Here is a 24,017-nt window from a genome sequence, read left to right as displayed (position 1 = left end):
TTCTGGGAATGCAGCGTTGTGCTGCTGGGTGTTTATACGTGTTCAGTGATATTATGATTTTTTCAGGTGTTTAAGTATTCAGCAGTACTGTTTCCATCTGCCTGTCACTATAAACTACAGAAGATTTACTTCTTTCTTGGTGTTCCAGCCTTGTCATTCTTTTCCATCTGGGTGACTATATGGCTCTTTCATTGTCCTTGTTTGGCTTTCACTATTTCCAGAGGACAGATTCCATCAGGCTCTATACCTGTTTCTGAGGCTTTTTGCAATATTTCCTGATGTGCATTCTGAATCTTCTCCTCCTCTTAAGCCATCTTGTGCATCACATTCTAATACTACAAACTCATGTCCTACTTGCAAGAGATGAGACAACTTCTCTCGCCCCCTCGAAGAATTACAGACATATTTAGCTAGAATTATAAACACATTTAGCAAATTGTGACCTAACTATGCTGCTGCACAGGGAATTGAGGAAGAGTGGGTGTGGAAGGGAAAGCCGCCACAGGCCCACTTCTTTCCCTTCCATATATGTGAGTGAAATAAGGCTCTGTCCACTTTCCTGCGACAACTCCCTGCTTCCTTCCCACACAATGCTCTAATAAACACAACTGAGCCAATGCATCAGAGGAAGTAAGCTGTGCCAGATGGTGCAGAGTACTTCCCCCATCCCAGAGAACCAGGAATCAAATTGTGACTCTCAGTCTGGTTCCTGGTTAGCTCCTAGAAGAGCAAAGCTACTAGCTGCCCCTTATATGGAGCTCAAGAAAAAGCCACAATTGCCCTTTTTTCCTAGGTTAGGGCTCAAACTCTGGTGGACAAACAAAACCACATTTAACCTTTTAGGGCTGTTTGTGAAAAATTATTCCAATTACAGAACTGTCCAGATTCCTCCCTGCTCCATCTCTTCTGACTTCAGTGAAGCTACAGCAAAGATAAATGAGCCAAATGTTCCATGATATAGCCATATAAGGGTGCTGTTTTCTGTCAGCGAAATGACATACATATTTATATTCAAAAATGTTGTTTTGAAAATTAGTTACAATATATACTCATTTTTCCTCCTTCCTAAGACCTATCCTATGAATTCTGCAATCCATAAATTATTGGACCAACTTCTGTTGGTGAGAAACAAGTTTTTGAGTTCAGACAGAGCTCTTCTTCAGGACTTTGAGTTCTGTATAAATTTGAAAGCGTGTCTCTCTCACTAACAGAAGTTGGTCCAATAGAAGATACTGCCTCACTGACTTGTCTCACTAATAGCCTGGGACCAACACAGCTACAACACTGCATACAATCTATCAATAGCACAGGGCTGGCTCTAGGCACCAGCTCTCCAAGCATGTGCTTGAGGCAGCACTTTCCAAGGGGTGGCACTCCAGCTCTTTTTTTTTTTTTTTTTTTTTTTTTTTTTGCTTGGGGTGCAAAAAGCCAGGAGCCGGCCCTGAGCAGAGGTGAGCTACAGCGGTGGGGGATGCAGGGAGGGTCGCAGGAAGTAGCCCTTGGGGGAGAGGCAGAGGAACCGCTCCCCCCCAGCTCACCTCCGCTCCATTGCCACCTGCTCCCCCGAATGCGCCACCGCTCTGCTTCTCCCCCCTCCCTCCCAGGCTTGCTGCACGAATCTGCTGTTCTGTGGCAAGCCTAGGAGGGAGGGGGGAGAAGCAGAGCGGCGGCAGTGCAGTCAGGGGAGCAGGCGGAGCAGAGGTGAGATGCGGCAGTGGAGGGCGTGGGGAAGGCCGCAGAAAGTAACCGGGGGGGGGGCAGAGGAACCGCTCCCCCCACCAGCTCACCTCTGCCTCCTCCCCCAAGCGCACCACCGCTCTGCTTCTCCCCTCCTCCCTCCCAGGCTTAGGGGAAAGCGGCACACCTGGGGGAGGAGGTGGGGCCAGAGATTTGGGGAAGGGGTTGCAATGGGGCGGGGAAGGGGTGGAGTTGGGGCAGGGCCGGAAAATTTTTTTTGCTTCGGGCAGCAAAAAACTTGGAGCCAGCCCTGCAATAGCATTTCATACCATTCTATTTAACTGTAATGGTTTCACTTTCACATAAATACATTGTTATTTTCCCCTCAGCTCCCAGAAGATGATTTGAGTTGGTTTTACCAGATATAACACTCTTATTTAGAACGAGCAAGACTTCAATACCATTTAAACGATGGCACTGAAGATCAAAAATCTTTTATGGTTTTAATTTTTAATTATGTATACAAACAAACAGCTTTCTAATTGCACATAACTAAGTAATAAGGACAGAGTAATACGTAAATACTCAAGTGTGTTTTCTTCAACTGGGACCTTAGTTGCTATAGCTGTATAATAGAAATCCTTTTTACAATCCAAGACAACTATATATGGAAAGTTCCACTTACTGATTCCAACATCATTCTTGAATAAAAAAGAGACAGGCTACTAGTTGATTAAAGAAAATGTTCACAAAATTATTCAGAGTTTGAGTGACAATGAAATCATGAGTCAGATTCCTTAAGTGACTGCATGCCACCCACATGCCTAAAACCACCAAAACAGTGTTTGAGAATGTCATGTAGAGAAGAAAAACCAGCAAACCACATTAATGGGCTGATACCAATTCTTGAAAGGCTGTGTGTTATAATTTCTATCAAAGTTCCCAATTGCCTTGTGAGAGAAAGTTTGCATTCATTCTCCCTAACCCCATAAACAAACAAAATGAAATATCCTTAGAAACGAATAAAGATCAACTACTGTAATTTATAATGGAGGAAGATGCCCAAAATAGAAGCAATTTAAATTTATACTATACATTGCTTATGACTACAAGTGAAAAAAAATTGCAGCTATTTCTCAGTATAAATTGAATCTCCAGTCAGTGAAAAGTTTGCCCGAGGAAGGATCACAGGATTAGACTCAATATGATCATAGTACTGCAGGGTTATTTTCCATATGACCATGAAATCACATGGAATAGCATGCACATGTGGGATCAGGACCTTTATTTTTAAATGTCCTCTACCACGTATCAGACAAGTAGACTAAATTAAATTAAAATAATCAAATCTTAGATATTTTATATAGTGATTTTCAATTGTAGATCTGAAAATACTTTTCAAAGGAAAATAAGTAGTATCCCCATGTTACGCATGTGGAAATTGAGCCACAGAAAGATGAAGTGACCTTCTTAAACTTACACAGCTGTTTAGTGATAGCCAAGAATAGAACTCTGTTCTCCTAACTCCCAGTCTTAATGCCTTACCCACTAGACCATGTCACATCCACATAACTGAATATTAAAGGCTGGGTCACAAAAAGTGTTCACAGATATTATTCATTTTTAAAATAGGACATCACGCAGAACTGTTGGGTTTTGGAGAAGTGGCCTATTGGCCTCAGCTAGACTTTTATATGCATCCCCAAAATATATTATTCATTATTTGTATTAGTATTGTTTATGATGGAAGCATACGTGAAAACTGATGGTGTCCACTGAGAGTGCACCCTATGAGATCAGTGTGTAAATTCCAAAATTTCAAACATATAGTTTTCAATGCAGAACAAAAATAGCAAAAGCTACTTATAATTCTATTTTGGCTCTCATTTATTACACATCATATGGCTATATAAATCCTCAATCCCGTATTATGTACAATGAATAACAGTTACTTAGCATGGTAAGTAGTTTTCACTTTCCATTTTAGATTAAAAACAAACAATGTGCCATGTGATTTGGGAATTTATACACAGGATTAGTTGAACTCACAACATTCTCCCTTAACCATAAGTGCATCATTTAAGGACAAACAGGCTGTTGAAAGCGGAGACTCCTGACCCATCCCATGGAATGAAACACATGGCCCAGAGTTGGCTGGTGTTCCAGAGCACTGCATGCAGTGAGCACAATGGGCATTATGAATTCCACTTTTGATATCCATAAGTATCTTTTGTGGTGTTATGTTGGCTTGGATTCTCAGAAAATAGCAACAGGAGGAGAAAACAAACACCACTGAATGACTCCCAATGAAGAAAGATTAAGGTCCTGATTTGTATCCTGGATTTACAGGTTACAACTTCACTGGCCTCTTTGTTTTACCTGGGTGCAAGTGAGAGCAGAATGAGATTCTAAAACAGTGTATTTGCCCTGACATCTGTGCCAACAATCCAAAAGGTATAACCCTATCTGGTCAATAAATAAGTATTGAATTACTTTAGATCTGGTGGGATGAACCTTAAGATACCTTGAGAGTGGTAAACTAAAAATAATATTTAAAAAAGTTTGCAATGCAACTATTCTTTCACACAGAAATTGATGCAGTATAGATTTCCTCTTTGTTTTACCATCGTGTGCCAAATAGAAAAATGGAGACTTTCTAAAACTCCTTTTTCTCTCAGGTAAAAACTGATAGCATGTTATACATAGAATTTGTGGAAATTAGTTTCTTGGGAAAATGAGGATGAAGGAAAAAAACTCTCACAAAAGAAATTAAAGCTGAGATGGCTGGTTCAAATAGAATCTTGAAAGCACTTTGGGGAAAACCTCTGTGTGAAAATGGAAACAAGTTTTGTCCTTATAGAAGACTATAAAGATGGAAGTACTGTAGAGACATAAGGGCTTGGAGCTGAATAACTAGTCTGGATGAGACAATTGTTAATAGAAAAGACAATTTCAGCAAATGAAATGTAGTAGTCATTCACTGATTTGTTTAAATATTAAATTCAGCATATGGAAATTAAATTCATATCCCATGGTTGCATTTTGGATTTAAACTGGGTATAAAGATGCAGGGGCCCTTCGGGAATGATTTGATTAGTTGGTGAGGAAAGAGAGCTTTATTGGCTAGCTTTTCATGTCAAGTGTTAATAGCTGTCAAAAGTACCATCAAAGGAGTCACTTGTAAATCAGCTTTAGCTAATCAAAGATGTTTCAGAACTACTAGATAGGTCATATATTAAGAAGGAAGATTTTGCTCATTATACACATGTAAAAAACATTTCCATTTGATGTGAAAGTGGAGATGCAGTGCTTATTTAGGAGCTGGGTATCCAACTATAATATGAGGTTGTATGACTATTTATTTGTGGAATATCACTCAGAAGTGTTCAGATATTACAGTGATGGGTGCCAAGTATAAAATCCATCCCGACAGAACATTCGGACTGATCCAAACTTTCTTGGATGATACCTTTAAATGACTGACTGTCTGGAGGACTCTCAGTAATTAACATCTTGCCACACATAAGATGATCTTTCCAGGACATCAGAAATTGGTGACTTATTGCCCTGCTAGAAGGAGCTGTGGGTGTGTACGCCTTCCTGCCTCAATTATTCAATTTCCTTGATTTCTTGTCAGGAGGGATGAAATGAAAGGAGTCTCTCTAGTCTCCTTGGGACTGTATAGGAATCATTAAGTGTATGTCTACTCAGCAACTAGATACCTGTGCCAGCTGACTCGGGCTTGCGGGGCTCGAGCTGCAGGGATGTTTCATTGCTATGTAGACTTCCGGGCTTGGGTTGGCACCCAAGCTCTAGGACCCGTGAGGTGGGAGGGTTCCAGAGCTTACGCTCCAGCAAAAGCTCGGAAGTCTACACAGCAATGAATTAGCCCTGCAGCCCAGCTAGCGGGTACGGACCAGCTGTGGGTGTCTAGTTGCTGTGTAGACATACGCTGAGACATCTGCTTTGGAATCACAATAAAGCAGAAGAATATTTCACCAGTGTTAATAAAAAGATCTATGGAGGAGGACACAGCTATAGTTATATAGGTCACATGGGCCAAGTCTAAACCTGGAAAAGGTCGAAGGAAGCAGCTCCAACCGACGCATATAGCACTTACTAGCAGAAAGACTCAAAGGAGGCAATAACATGGAGAATGGTGAATATGAATCCTAACAGAAGGCCCCTATGTCTGCACCAAGAGAAGACATCAAATGTGACTTCTGTATTTTTCAAGGAATCAAAAAGATCAGCCTGCCTCAGTTCTGACCAACTTATTGAATATTAGGGTGGATTTCAGTTTAAGCTTTAGGAAAAGCTATGAGTTCAGTGTACACGTGCCATGAAACCCAATGTTGTGGCCACACTCAAATGTTAAGGGTTTTAGTGCCACACTCAAAGGTATTAAAGTATCTTAAAAGATATCTGACATCAAGCATTCCTTTTCTTTTGCTTTGATTTTTCCCCTGGTGCCAAAGCACCCAGAGAAACCAAAACAAATCCACTTGGTACCATGGATGAGCGTGGAATGAATGGATGGAGGACTCAGTGTGACGGTGCTCTGCTTTCTGATTGGGAGTGAGTAATTAATGGAGAAAAATTTTCCTGTCCATGGCACACTGAATTCACTAGGGACATCTCCAGGAAATATTTTGTGGCAGAACTTGAATCCTCTAAGAAGCACCAAGAAGAAAAAAATAGAAAACAAAACAAAAATTCCCCCCACCCTTAAATGTAACACAATCCAGCAACTCTTCTTTTTAAAATGCACTACACTAAATTACACAAGACTAAGCCTATAATAAAAAGACTAGTAAACTAAAAACTACACTTAAACAAGAACATTTTGAACACTCTTAAGTGGGTGACACAAGAGCAGTCCCCAGAGCAATAGCACAAGGAATCAATCATAGGTGTAAGAAGCAGAGAATGTATGAGACCTGCAGCAGTTTTGAAAGAGGCATCAACAGGATGAAAACAATTTTGACAGGATGCATATGACTCCCATGTCTCCTCCCCCTCCCCACAGTAGTTGTGCATCTGCACAGAAAATAAGAACTGAAGTGCACACGTGGCTTTTTATAGAAGCAGTCCTGGCAATGTACAGCACATATGCACAGACTCACAATTTTCAACCAGTCTTAACTAAATATAGTAGTCCCAGGTCTGATCAACTCAGACACTGGCAACCTGTAGAGGCAAATGTGCTGAGGAAAGAGCAGAGAGCTATGAAAGCTGTAGTGATACTTAGGAGAGCCCTTCTTTCTCATTGTTCTCAATATGGTCTGAGTTCAGGTCTTGGTAAACCATAAGTGTGTATTAACTTACCCACATTGGCAAGAGTACATATGTAATCTGACACAGAAAGACAAGTGAAAAGTGAAGTTTTATAGTTTTTTTTCCAGATCATAAGAATGGCCATATTGGGTCAGACCAATGGTCTGTATCAGTTGGATATTCTGTCTTCTGACTATGGCCAGTGCTAGATGCTTCAGACAGAATTAACAGAACAGGCAATCATCAACAGATCCAGCCCCCGTCATCCCCTGTAAGCTTCTGGCAGTCAGAGGCTAAAGACATCAAGAGCATGGAGTTGCATCCCTGACCATATTGGCTAACAGCCATTGATGGACCTATCCTGCATGAACTGATCTAGTTCTTTTTTGAACGCTGTTATAGTTTTTGACTTCACAACATCCCCTGGAAGGAATTCCACAGGTTGACTGTGCATTTTGTGTACTTGTTTTTCTTTCTTTTAAATCTGCTGCCTATTCTTGTATTATTTGAAGGAGTAAATAACACTTTCTTACTCACTTTCTCCACACCATTATTTTATAGACCTCTATCATATCCCCCCCTTTGTCATCTCTTTTCCAATCTGAACAATCCCCGTCTTTTTAATCTCTCTTCATATGGAAGCTGTTCTAGACCCTCAATCACCTTTTTTGCCCTTCTCTGTACTGTTTCCAAGTCTAATATATCTTTTTTATATTAGGTGATCAGAGCTGCCTGCAGTACTCAAAATATGGAATATCATGGATTTATATAGGGCATTATGATATTTTCTGTCTTATCTTATAGGTTCTGAACATTCTGTTTGCTTTTTTGATTGCTGCTGTATATTAAGCGGATATTTTCAGAGAACTATCCACAATGACTCCAAGATCTCTTTCTTGAGTGGTAACAGCTCATTTTGTATGTATACTTGGAATTATTATTTTTCAATATGCATTACATATGATGCAGAAGTCCCTGCTCCAAAAGTGCAGTGAGAAGGGAGCTTCTGCATCTAGGTTAGCCCAAACAGTATCTGACTTTGACATTAGTTACTTCTTTCAGTTGCACCAATGAAAAAGTTCATGCAGGCTACTGAAAAAACCAATATATTGTCTCTAAATGAAACTCATTTTTTCAATGATATTAAGAGGATTATGCTAAAATACAAATTACTAACTAATTGATTTACAGGGAAAAGATGAATATGTTAGGAATCTGCCTAAACAAACAGAACTGTGAATGTTTTATGAATAAGTACTGTAATCATCTGCTTATTAACTGGATATAAAAACAAACAATATTAGCATGAGGTAACTCTTAGCGTTCACACAATGTATTAATGAAAATGTGTCATCTCCTCCTAGTTTATATAAAGCAGTCAGTACACAGTATTAGTTCCTATCATGCATTGTGTTACACTGATTATTTGCTTAAATAATATTGTCAAGATCAACCACATGCACTAGTGTGTGTAGCCACTAAAATCATTCTTTTGCTCAGTTAACCATTTTGACCTTTGCAAAATACTACTAAGGTCTACCAGAAAGAAATGGAGCAGAACAGATCATTTTGTAGCTTTTGAAAACACATGAGCAACTAGCTGAGAATTCTACAAATCATTTCCACTGGAAGCTAAAGGATTAGACTGACGTATATTTCTCAAACTATATCTGTCATAACAAGTCTAAAAAAGCAACCAGCCTGCTGAGCAAAATCTGGCACTTTGGGAAAAGGTTTAAATAGCACTGAACACAAAACTTATCATTTCTATGTTTCTTTTTTTCATATTTTTAAATAGAATCAATCAAGACCACATTTCTTTCCACATTTACATTTCACTTCAAGTTACAAAGAAGGTTTTAATAATTTCTCAGGATACAAGTGTCATTCTGGACATTTTTTTTCTTCAACCAGCAAAAGTAAGGAGAGTCTCGGTTAAAGCTGCTGCTTCATCCACAGCTCACATAAAAGGTCAGGAGGAAAAGCCAAGCCTATAGATTCTACTGACTATCTATTGGATCTTCAGATCCATTGATCTTCACATCACATCACATCACCGGGCCATTTAAATTCTTCTGCTGAGATCTCATAATTTTAACCTCTTCCACATTTTGCACTGACCTGTATTCTTAGAGGGTTCTAAAAAGATATGACTTAATATCTCCCAGTACAAACAGCATGCCTGTTTGCAGCTAGGTCTTCTTGTATAGGTCATGATTTTACATCTAAAAGGATAACTAAAAGTGGGAAATGTTTACAAATAATATTGCAATCTACATTGAATAGCATGGAGCCTGATCTCAATATCACACCTCACACACTTCGCTTTCTTATAGTATGTTCTGATAAGATGAAAGTCATATCTCCTGGCAAGAAGACCACATAAAACAGTTATAATATGGGAGTCTCATTGGTGATGAAATTTTCCCTAACCTGCAAGCAGCTGTTAGACTTTACCCCAGGCCTTTCACAGCTGCTGCTCCATTCAATAGGAAGCAATAGCAGCTACAGCCCCTACCTCTACACAGGGCTTTCTAGTCACTGGATGTGTATAAGCATGTGTGATTAATTGCTTATTACTGAATTGAATAGGTTTTTCCTGGAACTTCTCATTAGCAGCAACATGTTCTGTATGATATTAAAATATTATGTAAAACACAGTATATATCTATATATACATACACACATATATATATACATACACACACACACTATGATAGTTTGTGTTGCAACTCATTCAATTCAAAACAAACATACATGTTACAAGCTCCTCCATGAACTGGCTCTTGCCACTTATGCAGGGTCTGCAGGAATTAGGGAAGAGGAAAGTCACTGGGAAACCCGCTTATTCCCACACTTAGCACAGTTGACCTCAAGTCTGATACACAGAGGCCTTCTCTCACACCTATTAAGAGAAGCTCCACCAGCAAAACACATTATGGCCTAAGGCCCCTCCCTCAAAAAAACAGGGGTCCTGCCCACCAAATCTGAGTCACAGCAGTTCCTCCCCAACACTCCTTAAAGTGCACTTAGCCCATTTCAGTCAGAAATGTTCTCCCACAAAAAGAAAGAACAATCTTCACCCCAAGAATACCTTAAGCTTCCCTCTGTTGGCTCCCCACAGTGTTCTCCAGCTCATCTGGTACCAAAGCGGGTCAGAGAGCTTTTCCTGATGTCCTCCCACTCAGTCCAAGGTATTTTTCTTGATCAGCTTAAGTAGAAATAATGTGAATTTAAGGATGAAAAAATGTGCTTTTCAGAACTGTTTGGAAAATGGGAGAGAAAAATGTTGCAAGAATTTGTGATCCCCCCCTCCCCATTTTCATCAAAATATTGTTTTTGTCAAAAGTTTCCAACAAGCTCCAGTATTTAGCATGAATAAGAGTATCATCTGGATTTTGTTTCCTGTTTAGGGGGATTTTTTTTCCCTACACACTTCCAAACATGATAATGTTTATTAAACAGTTTTTCCATATCAAACATTTTTAAAAGATTAATATCTTTATTTGTGGAAATATATCTTCCTGATCATCCTACATTTTCAGCTATGTATGCAGAGATTTAGCCATGTGATCTTCCTTGCATTTCATTTTAAAGTTCTCTTGCACACCAGTACGTGGAAGAACTACAAAGGCAGAAAGAAGCGCTTAGTACAGTAGCAAAGACCCAAATTCATCCCTAGGAAAACTCAATCAGTGGAGTTCCACCATGGTTGACTCTGGTCATGGGGTAAAAAATACTTTTGGATTTGCAAAGAACAAACAGCCTTACTTCTTAAACAGAAAAGAAACAAGCCAAATCAACAAAGTAAAATAAAAGAGCCTCATCCATAATATGCATGATGGGGCTGAAAGTGCGCACTAAAATATATCCCATGAAAATCCACGGAGTTCAATGGGATTACCCAGGGTGAATCATAGTAGAATTTAGCCCAAGGCCTGCCCAATATTTTTTCTTTATTAATTTAATTTAGTGTTTGTTACAGATGCCAGATTGACATCCCCAAAGCTGAAGTCTCCTGTTTATCCAAGGAAGAGGTACAGCATAGGCAACTGCAGTGCAAGCTTCCATGCCCTGATCTGCCAATGTGTCTCAAACACTTTTCTAGAGGGGCCTCTGCTATTGGGAGAGAGCAATGGTGTACCAAACAAGAAGTGGGTAAACTCAATGTATCTGTGTTTAACCTCCACAACACAGTAGCTCACTGTGGTGATACTGTCATTGACAAGGGTGGCAACTGAGTGACAAGTGAGATGCAGAACTATTCGAAAATGAATGGAAACCACCAATTTATTTTATCTAGAACACCAAATGGCTGTTAGATATTAATAATTTTTGGTCACTACCATCTTGGGCTATAGCAAATCCTACTACAACCCCAGGAATCAAACTGCTGCAAAAGTTAGAGTTTAAAACAAAACACAACAAAAACAGACATTTGGGTATTGAAAACAGCAACAAAAAAAAATAGTCCAGACGTACAAAATATTTTTCCTACAGCCTAAAAAATGACAGAATTGGTTGTTTTATTAACACTTGTTAAAATCAAAATGAATCCTGGACTAAAAACTTACACAACACATGTTACCACAGGGTGCACTTTCAATCCCTAGAAAACAAGGATCAAATCCATTCATAATTACACCCTTCAATATGAGGGCAGAATTTGGCCCTAAGGTTTTGTGTTGGAGGATCTGACACAACCAGAAACATCATGGTAATACAGTGGCATGATGCAATTAGTTTTTAGAGATTACTGACAGAACCTGCTTGATGAGAAAGCAATTTATTCTCAAATGTGTTTTAAAGATAACTTGCTGAAAGGGAATACATTTGTAAAATAAACAATTTCAATCTCCAGAGCTCTTCTTCTTGTCTGTCAAGCTCCTTCTGGTCTTTAGTGTTATGGAAACAAGAGCAGCTCCTGCCTGTGTGCCCCATCATTCCAAATGGTTAAATACTCCCCTGGCTGATCCTCTGACTCTTTTCTTCACAATATGATCAGGGATTACTAAATGATGCCAATGTCCCTGTCATCTGACATTACAACTTGTACATTCATCAGTTTAAAGGCAGATGTTTTATTATGTTTCCATTTGCATGTTTCTAAAGGAAGAAAACCACTGAAATTAATTTTACATAAACCTTATTTATAGAAGCCCACACTAAAGTAACAAGTGCACAGGTTTATTTTCCACCTACTCAGTGCACTAAAGGAAGCACTGCCTAGTTCAGTTTGTATATCAACTTACTTTCAGAAAATAAATGCACAGAAATATAGCTTTTAATGACCAATAGCTGAAATACTGGCTTGTGGACATTAGCAGCATAGGCTCTGGGAATATAGCTCGCTGATTTGATCGGTGACTAACCCACATGCTTTGAAGTAAATAAATAAACGCATACATTTTTTTTCCCCTTAAGAAATCGATTTGTGGTTTCAAACTGAAGGGAGCAGGTTAAGACATCCATGATAAAAATGAACTTCGGAGGACTCCCCTGCAGACATTAGGAAATGTCCCCGGGCGTTGGGGGGCTTTGTTGCCCCTGGTTTCCATTACCATTGCTGGGGTAACCCGCAGCCCAAACACACTGGTACCTGGGAAAGCAGCAGGCTACTTCCTAGAAGGGACTGAAAGGGAAAGACCCCCGCACCCGTTCCCCAAGAAATCGGCTCTCTCCTGCTCCCAGCCACGGCAAATGGTGGCTGCAGATCCATACTATCCAAGGAAACACCCCGTTATTCTGATCCTCGGCACGGCCCTCGCCCTGCACCAAAGCCCGCAGCTGCCCCTCAGCAGGGTCCCCGGGCTCGGGGGCGCCTTGCCAACAAGTTCACTCCCTCGCGGGCGCTGCCTGGGCAGCGCAGCCCCGGGCCCGGAGCGCCGCCTGACTAAGAAGGGGAGGCAGGGAGGGGAGAAGCGGCTCTTGCTTACCACCAGCACCGGGACCCCTGCGGCCAGCGCGTAGAGGAGCGCCGGGGGCACGGCGCTGCTGTCCTCCGGGCCCGGGTAGGGCTTGCGGTAGGAGCCCTCGTAGCAGAAGAAGCCCTGCACGTTGACCGTGAAGGTGTCCGTGTACTCGAAGTAATAAGCCAGCATCACGGCCCCTGCCATGATCACCATCTGGAAGTAAAGCATGCTGGTGAGCGCACAGGGCACTGGCAGGCGCTCCGGCTCCGGCGGCGCGCTCCGCCCGCTCCCCGGCGGCATCCACCGGGGAAGGAGGCGGCTAGTCCCAGCCAGCAGCGGCGGCGGAGCCCGGGCGCAGGCTGGAGCACATGGGCAGCGCAGGAGGCTGGTTAGTTCCGGGCAGTGGTTCGGCCCATGGGCTAACGCCGGGCGGCTGCAGCAGGGCACAAGCCCCTGCGCATGGGCTGCTCCCGGCAGGCGGCTCCGCCCGAGCACAGGCTCGTGCACTGGGGGCGGGCAGGCGGCGGCTAGACCCGGGCAGCAGCGCCAGCTCCGGCCGGGCACGTGCAGGGGGAGGCGGGTTCCCTCCCGGGAGCAGCCCCTGGCCGCCGGAGCGGGGAGCCCGGCTGAGAAGCGGAGCCGAGGGTTCCCCTCCAGTGGCGCTGGGGCTGCAGCCTTCGAGCCAAGCCCGCCCCCGGGCAGGTGCTTGACGCCTCTGCCCAGCGCCAGCCTCCCGCGGGAGGGGGCGGGAATCCCAGCGTCACTCCGAGCCCGTCAGCTCTGTCCGCGCGAGCCCGGTTCCGGGCAGGCAACGCAATCGCGGCTCCTAGGCTGCCAAATCCTTTTCTCCCTTAGGATGTTGTTTCTTTGTACAAACAGCTGGAGCAATAATTGCCCGTGCGGAGCAGCCTTGTGCACAGCCCTTGCCGCCGCCACCTCCTCCACTCTAGCTGATTGCTAGACTTGGCGTTGCGGAGCTCTCCTCCAAGCCAGCGATGCCAGCCCGTGAGACACACACACACACACACACACGCTGGCAGACTCCTCTGGCTCATCATCTGCTTTAACCTCGCTTTCCAAAATGCTGCATGGGGATTCCAAGGAGTTTAGCAAAGGGCGGGCCACCCAAAACCCTGCCCCAAACTTTGCCCTATTGCAGTTTGTTTGCAAGGCAAGCACACTGATGCTGTCTCTTTAGGGCCAACGCTGTGGATGCAGCTCCCTAGAGGACCCCCGAAACAGCCCCACCTGAAGCACTCCAGTGGGCAATGAGAGGGAGCGAGAGCAGCAGAATGGATCGAAAGCTCCCCAGAGCCTATTTCACCACCAGACTTATCGAATTTTAATTTAGTTAACAAGGTTGGACTAGAAGAGGCTGATCCCAAAACCACTGAAGTCAGCAGCCGTCTTTCCGTTGTCTTTAGTGAGCCTCTGATCAGACCCTAAGCACACACTTTCTATGCTCTGCTTCTTATGTGAAACAACTTCATTCCTAGGACAAATATTTAGTGAGATGGGGCATTAAGAATGTTTAAATTTCTAATAAATTCTCAGAAACTACAATATACTTTTCAATAGTACTATAACAATGCTATCCTACAGCAGTACAATGGTTACATGCTTTTACTGTGTTCTTTAAATGCTTTATATGTATATTTACTTCGTATAAGCTGCTCCAGGATCTTACCTGAAAGAAGACAATGTATATTTAACTTGATAAAATAAAACAAATAAATGCTCCATCCTTTGAGGAAATCACACTTACAATATAAATGGAAAAAGGAGTCTTCTAATTTAAAAATGCAAGCCTTTTAAAGATTAAACAAAAACGGTAAATTCTTTTACAGATGTACCAATATATTCTTCAAAAAGTTATGCTCTCAGATCAGAACTCCAAAAAAGTAAATACAGATAAGTAACTTTAAGGTTGTGTCCTAAAAGAACAAAAGCCAGAGACTGTAGTAAAAAAGCTCAAATGGTCTTTTACAAGGCCACACTATTAACCTTAAATTCATTTTAAAACTTTACTTGGCTTTGTTACTGCTGTGACTTTATTGATATAAACTGGGACCATATAGAACATGAGTTGCAACCAAGGTCCTGTAGTGGCACCAAATCTTATATAAAGGGGGTCATACAAGGTGTCTAAGACCAGGTTATGGGTTGCTGGTTATGATTATGCTGTCTGTATCATTATGTAGTTGAAGTTATGAGTACTGGCTGTATACTGTCTGTATTTCAAATTGGTGCTGTAGTTCTGGGTGACACCCCAGACAAGTTGGTGTTAACTCTGCTTAGCCTGCTTGATGGCCCATTAAGGACCATCAGCTACACAACTGACCCATTGAGAGGAAGCAAATATGCCTTGTGACTCAGCAAAGTATGCAGGGACTTGCCCATGTGACTCCAAACTCCATTTTGCTGTAATTTTCCACAGTAAGAACAAAGAAGTGTTCTTACACCTGGAAGTGCCTATATAAGGCTGCTGCCTCATCTCCATCTTGTCTTCAGTCCTGCTTCCTACCTCTGGAGGGACTTTGCTACAAGCTGAAGCTCTACACAAAGGATGGATGACCCATCCCAGCGCGGGATGTTCTCCAGAGACTTGATTTAAACCTGCAGTTTACTCCATCACTGCTACAAGCCTGAACTAAGAACTTTGCCATTGCTGTGTGTAATTGATTCCATTTAACCAATTCTAGCTCTCATTTCTACCTTTTTCCCTTTATGAATAAACCTTTAGATTTTAGATTCTAAAGGATTGGCAACAGCGTGATTTGTGGGTAAGATCTGATGTGTATATTGACCTGGGTCTGGGGCTTGGTCCTTTGGGATCGAGAGAATCTTTTTCTTTTACTGGGGTGTTGGTTTTCATAACCATTCATCCCCAGGACAGGTGGCACTGGTGGTGACACTGGGAGACTGGAGTGTCTAAGGAAATTGCTTGTGTGACTTGTGGTTAGCCAGTGGGGTGAAACCGAAGTCATTTTTGTCTGGCTGGTTTGGTTTGCCTTAGAGGTGGAAAAACCCCAGCCTAGGGCTGTGACTTCCCTGTTTAAGCAATTGGTCCTGAATTGGCACTCTCAGTTGGGTCCCGCCAGAACCGCATCGTCATAACTGCAATCAGTCTGATCTCAGTTGTGAAGAACCAGATTTGCTTTCCCTATTCATGCAGTATATGAGTGTTTTCCTACTGGCTGTACTTGAGTCTTGAAAAATTGGTTTACTTCCGGGGTTCAGGAGCATTAACTTGGTATTATCCTGGTCTTGCAAGATGATGTTAGTCTACATGCACTCATTTCTAACCACTGCATGAAAGAATATGCTCTTTATAGCTGTGGAGCAAACCAAGTCTATTTTTCTTCAATGTTGAACTTATTCTCCAAAACAGGCCTTAAAGGAATTCATTTGTATTTATCAGATTTCATTAGTTTGTTAGATAAACTCTTAATATGCAGTGAGACATCTAGTGGTGAACTCCGCTCTGCCCAAATACTTTTATTTTCCTTAGTGCAGCTGCCAGCAACCACTGAAAGTGACCTACCTATCTGTGTCAAAATAGCTCAATGTGCATTGTTAGTTAGCTAAATATATACATAACTATTGTTATAGAGCCTGATCCAATGCCCTTTGAACTCGGTGGAAAGACTCCCACTGACTGATAGGCATTGGTTCAGACCCATAGCTTCCAATGTATTTCACTGGGAGTGACATAGGAAAAGTGGCAACATTTGATGTTTAATGTATGAGCATATGGTGTAGTGCCATATAGCAAAGATTTGGGGCTTTTACTAATGTAAAATGTTCCTTGTTGCGGGTACTAATGTTAAAGTAACATTGAATATTTATTTCAGGGAATGTGTATTGGAGCAGGACAAAATCACCAAGAGAATGTTATCTTTTTAATTTCTAGTTAATGAAACATCTGTGACCATCCTACATTCTGGAATACCTGCTGTGTGACAAATTCTTCTCCTGGATGTGCAAACAGAACTGGCATTGCACATACTCATTAAAGGGCAGGAAATGGTCTTTTTCTTGTGCTGATAAAATGAGCCTGTTTGAAGCTGGTACAGAGGAGTCATCAGTAGCAAAAGAGTGATGCATGTTTGGGGAAAAACAAGCAGGCAACAGCTGCTGTGTCTTCATTGTTGATATGAGTGATAAATGTATTATCTGCTGTTTTTAAGTTCAACATAGAGCCTTTAAAGAAATTATTAAACGCTTACAATTAAGAGACTTTATTCTTGTTTTTCTTTTGCTCTATAATGCTGTCAAATCTTAGCTGGGCACTCTAAAGTATGTGGCTTCCAGACACATTTAAATATATTGTACAGCAAACTGGAATATAGGATTTAATATGCTGAATCAATATAAATTTTTCATTTGAGTTCAGTTGTCTCAATCTAGTCCCCAGGACATCACAAAAAAAAAAAAATTACACAATTAGCACCCTGTTGGTTATCTCATCAGAAAAGCCAAGGTCCGAATGAAAATGGAGAATGAACTACCCACTCCAACCAAGCAAACCTAAATTTTAATGGAAATCTTATCAAGTGGATAAGTAATTTACTAAAAGGTTTACAGAGCTAGAGTCTGATCCTATATCCCTAAAGTCAAATTAGAGTTTACCGTCGTCACTATGATAGCTCTTCCACGGGGGAGTTGTGATTCCAAAAAGTGGAGAAATTATATAGAAAAATCTAGACGTTTTTCATTGAGAATAATTGTGCATGATCTGAGCAAACTTTATTAATTAGTTGAATCAATACCAGTGGAAAATTGTACATGTTTAAATGGAATATTCACAGCCACAATTGCTTGTGGTTCTTAGTATCAGAATCCTGATGAAGGATCTAACCCAATATAGAATAATATTTTGCAAAAAGTGTAACAAGGCTTGTGCAATTGCTGCCCTTGCTATAGCTATTCTGAGGATCCATAGAGGATTTAGTTCTGTAGGACTATCAATCCTGCATCTTTGACAAGCCAAAATCAATTTTAAATGGATGCATATTTTAAATTACAAAAGGATAAGCAAGCCTGCAGAAGCAAGGGGTAATTCCCCCTGCCCCTTTTTATTCATAGTTTTAAAATAGCCACCCTTTAAAACATTTTTATGCAAAAAAATATAAAACATAAAGTAACTTTTAAGCTGAGGTTTTGACAGCAAAGTTTCAGACTTGAATGAATATTTATGGCTGTTATAAAATTCTGAAAACATGATTTATAGTATAAATGGTGACAAACAACCTTAACTATGGCAGGACAAACAATCAAAAACCCCAAAGCAAGACTACAGAATTATAGATATTCATGCCTGTTGGGTGTGTTCTCCTGTTAAATCAGAAGTATCTTAAAAATGAAAGAAATAAATTTCTGATTCAAATCACTCAGATTACTTATTTTAAGGTCAAAATGCTTCTTGCCAATCAAGCTGGAAAAGAATGCGACTCCAGCAGCAGTAGCAGCTACCACTGAGTTCTGGAGGAGTACTGGAGTCCACTATCAATATTATACAGAGACATTCTTGTGGCTTAATAAGTACTCAACTCCCATTGAAATCGTACTGGAGTTGAGGACCAATGTTTGGCATCCTAGGAGCACAGGGTACTGCAAAATTGGCCCCCCACAGTTCCAATTTTTCAAAAGAAATCAACATGCCACTTAAAAAAAAGTAACTTGTAAAATGTATTTGCATACCGTGAAATGGTTGGTTGAACAGTCCAAAATATTTGGTATATTGTGATACAAGGAGCAAAGTCCAAATATCTTTGACTGTGTTTGACTATCAAAATCCAGTGTTGTACTTAACAAACACAAATATATAGTAACTCATTTTTTTAAATGTAATTGAAGAAAGTATTCTAGAATCTTAGTACAATAAGATCTTCCATTAATCTGTCTCTTCCTCTCATTAGGTCCTCTAGAAGTTGTTATACAACAGGTGCAGGACCACCTTAGTCAACATAGAAGAAGTTGTAGAGTTGTCAATGAGATTACCTGCATGAGCAAGGATTACTCACATGAGAAAAAGTGGCAGGTTAAGGCCTAGTGATTTAATCTAATATCTAAAATTTAACCCAAAGTTCTAGAAGAGTGTTTGCTATGGTTTACCTCTAAAACTATGAATGTTTCAGTGTAGTAGGAAACTGTTTGATACGGCAATAAAGTTTACAAAAATGACTAGAGATTCCTTTTGGATACAGGATCAGGCTCTGCAAGAATCCAATACCACCAGATGTTTGGGTTTTCATATTCATAAACATGCTCCCCATTTGTGCATACATACTGTACAAACACAAACATATTGTACAGAATTAGCTTTATTCTGTGAATACGGTGTTGGCCAATCAAGTAAAACCCAGCTACACATTATATTATGAATGTAATATTTATTGGCTAAGCAGTTAAATATGCAAATATTTATTAATTCAAACAAATACAAGACCGAGGACACAATCCCCAGTGATTAATGCAATCTACTCAGTATAGTCTCTACTTACAGCATTCCTTTAATTTATACTAATATTATGCAATGGCAGTTTGACAGAGAAAGGCCAAGGACCAACAGTTTCTCAGATGCTGCAAATAGCATAAAAAAGTGAATTGGTCAAATTGCCCATCTAATCACAGATACAAAGTGGGTGACAAAACCTATGTCAAATAGTGTCTTATTCAAGAATAGTCTCATTAATTTCAGTGAAATATTTCCCATTAAGGGCCTAATGGATTCTTGTTTGTTTCCATAAATAGAGCTGAAGCTTCACTCTCTTGTAATATTTTGAAATAGTGACCTTCAGACTGAGGACACTATTCCACTCGAAGACTTAAATCCATTTATCTTCAGGTGCCTTATATCATTTCTGACAATATTTCTCAACCACAAAACATATTATTGCTACAAAAGGTGGTAAAGAAACAAAGCTAATAACTTATTGAAATGAAATCTGGTGAGTCAGAAAGGATGAACAAGCTACTGTGACTACACCCAACTCAGTAGCCTTCACAGGATGTTGAGTAGGGTCCTTACTCACATATTTACTGCTACACTGTTAAATCTATAGTCCAAATTCTTTCCCTCAGCTACACTGGTGTACATTTGAACTCACTGCATTGACATCAGTGCCACAAACATTCAGGGCAGGGTGTAGGAACCTGCTCAGGATGGGGAGGATAGTGTGAATGGATGTCAAAATATCTTGCTGTAGGAGACCTTCTGTCTCCCACCCCATTCCTGTTAAAACAAAGAAATATCAGGGTCCAATTCTACCCATGGTTATTACACAAGGTGACTTTCACCAGTGTGCAGAGGACTTATATAAAGTCTACACACCACTTAAGCCTTGAGTTGCATAGGCCTTGTGAGATTCATGCAGAGGGGCTAATTTTGCTCACAGTTCCCCTCAACTGCAATTAGAGCTATGTATGTGTGTTTGAAAGAATAATTTCCCCCCATTTTCTAAATATATTCTCCTATTTAGCACTTTCTTTACCAGAGTGACAGAATCTGCCAACCCTATTGCTGTTCCAGTTCCACATTTCTATGCTATGCTAAGCCAGTTCTTCTATAGGGAGTATTTTTTGTTAGTATGGTGCAGGAAAAAAAGGCAAAGCACACAAAATCTGCGGAGGTTCCTTTGCTCTGGCAGGAGAGGAAAAAATAACTAGTAAGAGCCCCTAATTTATCAGATGGGATTGAGTCAGGAATTCCTGCAAATAGCAGGATGAATGTTTATTTTTAGATAAATCTTCATGGGGATTGGATCACAAAGTGATTCTGATGCGGATTACATTAGAAATTAAAGAGGAATAGTACTGACAGTCCTCTGAAAATGAAGGCTGTGTCCTGTATGAACTGTGACATCTGATTACTCTAGCTGTTGAGTGAAGGAAATACTGATTGTGGGTTCTGTTTTCTTTTAAACATGTTGTGGGTGAATTTGATGTAAATGAATTTGATGCAAATGAAGGTGAGGAAGTAATAGTTTTGACAACAGCCAGGCATAATGAAGGTATATATTGTGAATGCTTCCTCCACACAGTTCTGTTAATGCACCCATACAAAACCTGCAGCCCCCTTGTAATTCCAATCTTGTCTCTCTACTCTACACAAACAGTGTGCATTTCTTGGAATGTGACCTCTTCATTGTTTTTCATTTGTAACAAAAAGCCAGTCAAATGGCACTACTTTGTTCACTGTTGCAGGGTTATTCAGCTGGGATTTACACTCTTCAGAAGTCAAATGTACAGTTCTCTCTCTCATGTTTGATAACTGAGACATCTTTAAGAGTTAACCAACAGGGTATTTTGAATTGTTCAGTGGGGAAGTTGGCCGATCTGATCCAGGTCTAATTTAAGGCTTGATCCAGTGAACACTTACGCAAATGAATAACTATACTCACATGAGTAGTTCCATTGACCTACAGACTAAGCCAATTTCCACTTCTGTCCAAGGCTTAAATTCCCAGAGAATATTTCCCAGAGGCCACCATGCCCTCCCGCCCCATTCTCCATGGGCAGCAGGGCTCAGGGCTTCAGCCTCATGGAGGAGTGCACCGGGGCACAGGGCTTCAGTCACAGGGCCCTGCTGACTCCCAGAAACTGGCTTATGGCTCCCCAGAAGGCCACAGACCCCCTAGTTGAGAACCACAAAAGCAGGGGTGGCCAACCTGAGCCTGAGAAGGAGCCAGAATTTAGCAGTATACATTGCCAAAGAGCCACAGTCATATGTCAGCAGCCCCCCAGCAGCTCCCACCACCCACTTCCAGCAACCCCGCCAATCAGTGCCTTCCTCTCCTTCCCTACACCTCCCAATCAGCTGTTTTGTGGCATGTAGGAGGCTCTGGGGGATTGGGTGGGGAGCAAGGACACGGCAGGATCAGGGGCGGGGGTGGTAAGGGGTGGAGTGGGGGCAGGGACTCTGGGAGAGTCAGGGGTTGAGCAGAGCATCCCCCAGCACATTGGAAAGCTGGCGCCTCTAGCTCCAGCCTTGGAGTCGGTTCTTATACAAGGAACCGCATATCAATTTCTGAAGAGCTGCATGTGGCTCCAGAGCCACAGGTTGGCCACCCCTGCACAAGAGCATCAGGCTGGAGTCAAGGTTTGAAAATATTTACCAGAGTTCTGCTCCAGCTAGCTCTGGCTGAATTTAAACAGTGCTTATGTCCATGAAAAAACTACTGCCATTTTCACTGGGAACTGGATTGGGCTCTTAGTTACAAAACAGCTGTACCTGAGGAATCATATCCTTAATGAGGAAGATATAAGGAAGAACATTTTCTAGGGAGTGGAACATATGACAGAAGATCAGCAGTTTGTGGTTCTGTTCCCAGCTCAATGTGTGGTCTTAGACAAGACACTAAATTTCCCACCATTCATCAGTGAAATGGGAATAACAGAATTTATGAATTACTTAGTGATGAGACTAATAATAGTTAGTATTATTTGTATTGCAGTAGCTCATAGACATCCCATTATGCTAGACACAGCACATGTGAAATAACAAGACACACTCTTCCCCGGAAAGCTTACAGGATTTTACAATCTAAGCATATGAGGAGAGATGGCAGCTGGAAGTAAAACAAATGGGAAGGAGGACAGGGTAACAGAGAAGTGATTGGAGTTTGATATAATGAGTAGCAGTCACAGCACATCAAGTACTTAGCCATGATGCACATGGCAAAAGTGATTAATTTTTGTAAAGCGCTTTGCTATCCTCAGATGAAAGTGGAAGTGAAAAGTACTATTGTGTACAAGTTCTCAGCAGGATGGAGCAATACATTTGGAAAAGCAGAAAGGGCCCTATATATAGGGGCTGTATATCTTCCAAAAATGTACAGGCTGTACTTGCATACCCACTGTTAAACTCTTACTATAAGAAAAAACAGGATTTTTAGTCAATGTATAAAGTCAGTGTTTTATGTCTAGTAGTTTAAACTATTTCCCAGAAATCAGAATACTCATGTAACTGGAATATTTGAGTGTCATAATGGTAATGTTATCTATAGTTATAAGAACTATAAATTAGAAAATTAATTAGAAAATTATTGCCACTGCTATAAAGTTATTGTCATCACTGGTAGATAGCATTCCATTACTATCACATAAAATGTAACTGAATTTAAGATTGTAAATTACTCTGCATTTGGCCAACTTTAGCTCACTTTTTGGGACTACGTGTTAGATAAAAATTGCATATGCAACCTCAGTATTTTAGAACAAGTTTCCAAGTCCCATCAGCCTAGAATATATAGTAATTGAGTCTTTCCTTAGGGAAAGAAATAATGGCCAGGGAACATTAGTATTAGCATGGAATGTTGGGACAGCACACTGCTGAATCAATAGCTAATATAAGCAGAGTTCTGCTTTATTAATAGGGCAGCATGGAACTGAAAAATTACTCTGACCTGCACTATATACACATTACATGATATATATCTAAATGCCTAGGTTTTACACATTCCAAAATTAGTTCAGACATTTGCACAATACATAAAGGTCTTATGTTCAAATTCATGAAACTCCCTTTATATATTATTTAATTCATTTCACCAATTTGGATCTGGTAATGTTGCTATTTATCCAACTTATCTTCTCCTAAAGAGTTATATTTGCAGATCATTCACAATACATGATGACATAGGAGCCGACTCCGTGGGTGCTGTGGGGCTGGAGCACCCAGAGGGAAAAATTAGTGGGTGCTCTGCACCCACTGGCAGCCAAGCTCCCCTCACCCCACCTCCTCCTCCTCCTCCCCTGAGCATGCCGAGTCTCCGCTCCTTCACGTACCTCCCAGCGTGTCCTGCATGGTCACCGCCAAACAGCTGTTTGGCAGTGTTAGCATGCTCCAGGAGGGAGAGGGAGAAGCGGTAACATGGCGCACTCAGAGGAGGCGGCAGGGAAGAGGCATGACTGTGGCGGGGATTTGGGGAAGGAGTTGAAATAAAGGAGAGGAGGGAGGGGGCGAAGACTTTGGGGAAGGGATTGGAAATGGGGGTGGGGCCTCATTGAAGGGGTGGAGAAAAGGGCTGGGACTGCAAGCATGGGGGAGGGTTGAGCACCCACGGGAAAGAGGGGAAGTTGGCACCTATGAATGAGACTAATTAATACAATGATTATTTAAACATCTTATACTGCTATTATAAAGAT

The 24,017-nt window shown here is 41.2% G+C and overlaps 1 protein-coding gene across 2 annotated transcripts in view; it reads right to left on the bottom strand.

Moving 5' to 3' along the window:
• PLPPR5 (phospholipid phosphatase related 5) overlaps positions 1 to 24,017 on the bottom strand; it is a 78,727-nt gene that overhangs the window by 41,619 nt on the left and 13,091 nt on the right. The window contains exon 2 of one of the 2 annotated variants that reach the window (XM_050960981.1): positions 12,891 to 13,079. In XM_050960981.1, the coding sequence (XP_050816938.1) occupies positions 12,891 to 13,079 (189 nt within the window). Of the gene's footprint in view, positions 1 to 12,890; positions 13,135 to 24,017 lie in introns of those variants that run through there. The other variant, XM_050960982.1, reaches the window with a different exon arrangement.

The sequence above is a fragment of the Gopherus flavomarginatus genome, chromosome 7 (genome assembly GCF_025201925.1).
Source record: "Gopherus flavomarginatus isolate rGopFla2 chromosome 7, rGopFla2.mat.asm, whole genome shotgun sequence".
Taxonomy (NCBI): domain Eukaryota; kingdom Metazoa; phylum Chordata; order Testudines; family Testudinidae; genus Gopherus; species Gopherus flavomarginatus.
This window is presented reverse-complemented; position numbering and strand designations above follow the sequence as displayed.